Source organism: Acanthisitta chloris, unplaced genomic scaffold, assembly GCF_000695815.1.
Source record: "Acanthisitta chloris isolate BGI_N310 unplaced genomic scaffold, ASM69581v1 scaffold20342, whole genome shotgun sequence".
Lineage (NCBI taxonomy): Eukaryota > Metazoa > Chordata > Aves > Passeriformes > Acanthisittidae > Acanthisitta > Acanthisitta chloris.
The window spans coordinates 4,790-11,144 of NW_008659021.1; the positions used below are offsets into that span (position 1 = coordinate 4,790).

General features: G+C 40.9%; 1 protein-coding gene across 1 annotated transcript in view; it reads right to left on the bottom strand.

Annotated features, from left to right (window-relative positions):
* Positions 1–897: 897 nt before the first annotated feature.
* NOP58 (NOP58 ribonucleoprotein) overlaps positions 898–6,355 on the bottom strand; it is a gene marked incomplete at its 5' end in the record, with an annotated part of 21,928 nt that continues 16,470 nt past the window's right edge. Inside the window, 2 exons of the mRNA XM_009069246.1 lie at positions 898–1,234; positions 1,936–2,057. Of these exons, the coding sequence (XP_009067494.1) occupies positions 1,178–1,234; positions 1,936–2,057 (179 nt within the window). The remainder of the gene's footprint in view (positions 1,235–1,935; positions 2,058–6,355) is intronic.

The window sequence follows — 6,355 nt, forward strand, 5'->3', positions numbered from 1 at the left end:
GGTAGAACACTGCATTAATAAAATGTTACCAATCTTGTTAGGGATTTGGAACATCCACTTGCACCAACAGGTCATAAGTCACAGGCAGTTAAATACCAAGAGCTGGTCAGTAAGCTGTCTTCCACAGAAAAGCACCAGCCACACTGGCTGCTGAGTGAGTTATCAAATGTTACCCAGGTGAAGACACTGCTATTTTGTTTAGGTAACAATCACCCACTATATCTAGAAAAAAACCCACCATTTTCATGTTAAATAATAAACTAAGTGATGAGCATGGTCAGATAAAAATTGTTTCCTTTTACACCATAAAACTTCAAGAGCTTTAGAGTCTTGATCATAAGATGCTACTTCAGTGCATCTGTATCACCACAAAAAATGGCAGAATTGGCAAATGGCTTATTTCTGCTACTAACAAAACACTTGTCTTCTCTGCTTCATTATCAGATAGGTGAAGAAGTAATTTAGTAATTTTGCCCCAGGCTTTTTTTTTTTTTTTTTTAAATCAAGTGAAGGAAGTAGTCACAATCACCACAAAGCAACCCGAAAGCTCCCTGGTGTTACTTCAAAACACGCATCTGAATCCTGTCAGTCAGTGCAGCAAAATCAAAATGTTCAGAAGATGATTAAAATCGGCCTTCTCAGGGAAAGTACAGTGCAGACTCTAACACACCTCAGCTGCTGAATGCATCTTTGATATTATGCATAAATATTGGTATCCATTTTAAGGAGAATTTAAAAATATCACAACCTTTGAATTCTTTGATAGATGAACTGCAACAAAACATTTGCACATATAGAAATTTTGCTAATCATTCATTTAAAGCAATAAATCTTAGAAACAGTCCTAATCATGGATAGAAAACCAGCAAACAAGTTAAAAGACAGAGGCATAAAATCTCCATAAAAATGTTTTTATTCCTTATGGGTGGAGATGGCTTATGATAAGAGGATCTATTGTGAGCTTTAAACAAAAGAAACTGCAAAAAACCGGCAATCCATCTAATTAGCAGAAACACCAGAGTACCCTGTTCCAGGGCATAAGACAGTTATCAAATCCATCTCCTTGCCCTCCTGCAACACAGGGAAGTTAGTTTTCACCAAGCGGCTAAACAAATTACGTTGGGAAATGCTACTCCAAAGCAGCTGTCCAAGGACCAATGTTTTCCCCTGCTCCTCATCAGTCTTCAGCCTCGTCTTTCATCTTCTTCTTTTTCTTCTTCTTTTTCTCTGTATTCTGCAAACAAACAAGTGTTGCCATGAACAAAGCGTAATGGAAAAGCTACACCTGCAGCTAGGCAACAGAGCTCACAGCCAAAGCATCACCTCAGCTGCCATGCCCAGCAAAGCACAACTCAAGAGATGTTCCTTCCTCACTTGCTAAATGCACTTGTTTACAGCTTGCTGGGGACAGTGGGCAAGGAAATCTGTGTGGTCTGCCACACTGCAGTCAGACAGTGTAGCTGTGATAAACAAAGAAAATGGAATCCCATGCTACGAACAGGCTTTCCAAACTGAGCAAGTAGTTGGGTTTGGTCCCATCTACTCTACTGTTGTTAGGAGACATCAAATGATGCTTCATCAGATCAGCCTCTGCTCCCTGCAAGTCCTGAACTCTAGACAGATGCCTGGGGATTGGCACCAAGGTATACACTTCCCACCAGAAAATATGCAAAAAGAGGTAAGACTACAGCTTGGGGTGGGCAGAGGAAAGGAGGGGAAATATGGAGGTATTACAAACTTCACAGACCTTATTTTGCAATGCAAATTATATTGGACATTAGAGTGATGGATAGCACAAAATGAAGTTACTAGAGCAACACTGTCTTTGCATACCATGGGTTATACATGTAAGAATTCTTTTCCCCCCTTACTCCACACATTTTGAAAAGAATGCATTCCCATAAAGGATCAGGTAGCAATGCAATTCTATCTCACCTCAACTGTGGGGCTGGTAGGGACTTCCTCACTCAGTACCTCATCGTCTTCAGCTTGTTTTTCCTTATCCTTTTTCTTTTTCTTCTTTTTGACAGGTTCATCATTTTCTACAGCTGTCCCTTCTGTACCACAGAAAGGAGAAAAACAAAAGGCAAGTTGTCAGTTATTAAGAGTACAAAAGGAAAAGCTATGAGATCTGAGAGCATGTAATGATGACAGTAAGAATGCAAAATACTGAATACCACACACTGCCCCTTCTTTAACTCTCTACACCTGTTTTCCCTCTGCTTTGCCCTTATCTACATGACTACTCCCTGCTATAATCAAAATATGCAACTACCTAAAACACAAGTAATAGTGTTCAGACAGCACATATCTCCTGGTACAAACACCACTCCTATATGCTGCTCCCAAAGTCTAAAGCAAGCTTGCATGTTTTAATTTGTTTGTCAAATTATCTTCAAGTACTCCATCTGAAAAGAGACCCTTCAGTTTGTCAAGTATTTCCACCAGCAACACAGGAGCAGACAAAGGACTGTAAGCCACACATCAGAAATGTGTTCAGCCAGCAGTAGCTTGTCCACAACTGATTTCTCTATCCTGATGTTGGAAGTTTGCCAAGAAGCAGACCAGTTTTCTTTACCATTTAGACTGGCAAACACAAAGATCCCTTAATACTGAGCTAACATTAAGCATGTAATGCAGAAACTCTTCCCTGTCCTGGAAGACAGGAATTATTTATATAAGCTGAAAGGAATGTCAACCTAGAGAGAGATTTACTGATGACCTTACATTTACTTTTCAGAACTATTCATCAACAGCTGCCCCATCTAATCACAGTGGTAACGGCACAGTGATTTACCACTAATTTTCTAGAATACATAACCACAGTCTCAGGAATCTCTAGGTAAAAAAACCAAGTAGAAATCACTACAAAGCTGACAGACTATGTAGTAGCCAGGTTGTTATTGGAGCATACCCAAGTTAGATTTATTTGCACAGCTGAGTTAGTGCTGCATACCAAGTTTCTCCTTACATGACTAAGTTCATGAGGTAGCAACCACAGTCCTTCAGTAGCTACACAAATCAGATGCTGAAACCAGTGGTGTTTGTGGTATGTTCAGGTGTTATTGGAGGTGTGACTCAAGATGTAATTTTTTCACCTTATGCCTCACAAGGAAAGAATCAATTTCATTTTGAAGGACACTCACCACTTACAAGAATGGTACAATTACAAAGAAAGCCAAACTTCACAACCTCCTAACATCTTGACCCTATTTGTCACAAGTTCAGTTCCTCAGGCCAGCAGAAGGATTATATGAGTTGAAAATACACTTCAAACTTTGCCTCTAACATACACTTCACACAAAAAACAGTTGGCTTTAGGCTACAACATTTCTAGACATGTCTACAGGACAATACAGCCAGCTAACATTTGTAGTTTTCTGACATTAAAAAACATGCCAGAAGCAAAACCACAAAGGAATCCAGATAAAAGAACTAGTAAATATAATTTTAAGTGGATTCTGCCATACACATAATTCACAGTGAACAGTGTGTGAGCATAAGGTATTCAAAACACGTGTAAAAATAAATATCGTCAACTCCCTACGTATGACGCAGGGAAATAACGAGTATCTGAAGAGTAAAGCATAAACTACTTTAAAGCCATACAGCACAACAGGAGCATGCACATCATATTTTGCTATGTAACACATTTTCACTCAGCTGGATTGATAAACTATGCATTTTCATGCAAAATGTTGGGTGGTGAAAACAACTTCTTGTTATTACGCTACATGTCATCAAGTCTGACACATCAGCAGTCGCAATTTACAGCCTAAGATGATGCACTGGGCACTCACAGCACTGTCACTTCTCACAGTGAGCAGCAGACACCTCCCTGAAGATTTCAGCTGCTGCTTTTCCAGCAAAGCTAATCACAAGACTTGACATATTTGCACCTAGACAGAATGAGGATAAAGGCTCCAGGGGTGTCTTTTCCCTCTGGGTGCAATACTTCTAAATGACTCAAGGCTAGTGGGGTTTCTCTGTGATACACAACAGCTGACAAGGAAAACAACAGCTCTTACTATCAGGCACTGAGGCACAGAATGCAGCAGTCAGAAGAGCAGTTTGACTGACACCCCTGGAGACCACCAGCAATAGTTCCACTCACCTATTTTCCACCACTTTTTTCTAAGCTTTTACACAGCAGCCTGATGTACCCTCCCTCCTCCCCACGTGATGCTCCACATGTACAGAATGAAGTCACACTGCCTATCAATAAAGATGTCCTGTCATGATGTTGCTGCCACTTAAGGCTTTGCATATTGCACAGTTCACTCCATAAATTTAAGATATTTCTCGTTTCAAGAAAGACCTTTCCAAGTGACTAACTGCTACTTTATCTTGATGCTTAAATGCAAGCTGAAGGCTTCACTGGGGGCACTGGCTAGCCCTGTTGGTGGTATGCATTCTGTCTAGCCACATCGAACTTCAGAGACTATAGTCACAAAAATACCTGTCCTATTTCCCTTCCCCTAGCACTAAAACAGGTTTTAACAGACAGCTCCTTAGGATCATGACTTGTTTCAGGCACTATCCTTCTGCTTGGTTTCTTTTTAGGTGTAAAAAGGTCAAAGTGGTTTGAAGTCATATCTCACCCCCAATCCCTGCCAGGTCCCACCCAAAGCACTGCCATATGTGCACCCCAAACAGGGAGAGAGAAAACAACACATATGCCATCTTGCAGTAACATCTACATTTTGGGCTAGCATAATGCAAAATATTGTCCTCCTTTACAACAGATATTAAAAGCAATAATTTGACAAATCACTTTTCAGTGGCAGCTTCCCAGCTTATTCCTGTCCTTTACCTTGCTCTTGTGATACAAAATGAATTAAAATTTATCTGGCTGAAGAATTTTTTTTTCCTGGGACTACTTTTCCACCACCTCCATTTATCATGCACCTGCAGAAACAGCATGGGGAAGGAGGGGACAGAGATTCTTTCATAACACACTGTCTGGATGTGTAATCTCTGATCAGGCAAAAGCTTAATGAAGCACTACATCAAAAAAGAATTAGAGCCAAGAACAGTAGACATTTAAGGCTTGTGCATATTCAAGTGGACATGCAACGTTAATCTTAATGCTGGGACCTGGACACTGTTCTGTGTATTATGGGACTTACTAAACTACTCAAAGTTCTGAGACCAACACCACCAACCCCCCTCTAGCACTCTGCAGTCACAGAACCTATATGGGAAAATAACATATCCATGGTCTGGTCTAGCAGATATCAGGGAAATCCACATACTTAGCTGGGTGCTCAAACACAAGAATTTGCAAAGATAGGGGCACTGCTGTTTTAAAGGGTACAAGAGGACAGGCTGAAGTGATTAATTCCACATACAAGATAAGCTCTCTGAAAACAGTTATTCCATAATATGTAGCAACTGGCATAGTTAGCACTGATGCCAAAGTATCCAAACAAAATGACCCAGCTGATACAAAGAACTGGGAAAAAGCAGGAGCTATGAATCACACATTTGAAAAATGCCCCGTCTTGTCTGGAAGAAAAGCAACACATTTGAATCCTGTACTACAGCTTTGGGGAAATTTATAAAACTACTAAGCACAGATTTCAGCAGTCCACAAGCATGCTGAACACCACCTACTGCTCAAATAATTCTTGGCAGCTCAAGGATACCTGCTAAGATCCACCCAGCCTCTAAACCAGCAAGTATCACTGCCTAATAAAGCAAATGAAGCAAACACAAGCAGGTTTGTGTATAAAAGCATCAAGCACTGAATAATATAACTATGAACAGAAATATCCTCCTCATACTGCAAGAGACTAGGCTGGAAACGAATGTAATATTTTACCTGCAAGGGGCTCATGCCTGTCGGATGTCAACACTTGCTTTAATAATGCATGGGAAGCCCAAAGGAACAATTCTGGCTACAGCAAAGGAAGTTAGTTCAAAAGATAATCAAAAGCAGTAGCTGTGAGACATTCTCCGAAAGACAAATGGGCAAAGTTCAAGGGTCCAAAATACTCTTATGTCCTTGCCTCATTATAAGTACGAGATCTGTGCCCCAGCTTGCTTTCTTAGCTTTGCAGCACACAGGATTCTCCCTCCAGAACAACTTTAATCCTCAGCTAAGTTTAGGTTTGTACAAGTTGCTCCATCCATGGACACAGACACCACAAACCAAGTGGCATCTGGAACAATTACACCTCAGTGTCAGCTAAGCATGAAGTGGTGCAGAACCAGCATAACTACAGTCTGATAATCTGGAACGCAGCAGCAGAGAAGGGAGAATGGGAAGGCTCTGACAGCCCTCACCTGCTGCAGGCACAGGTAGTTGACAAAACTTGGGAGTAGCTCATGCCCAGATCTGGCTCTGGATCTC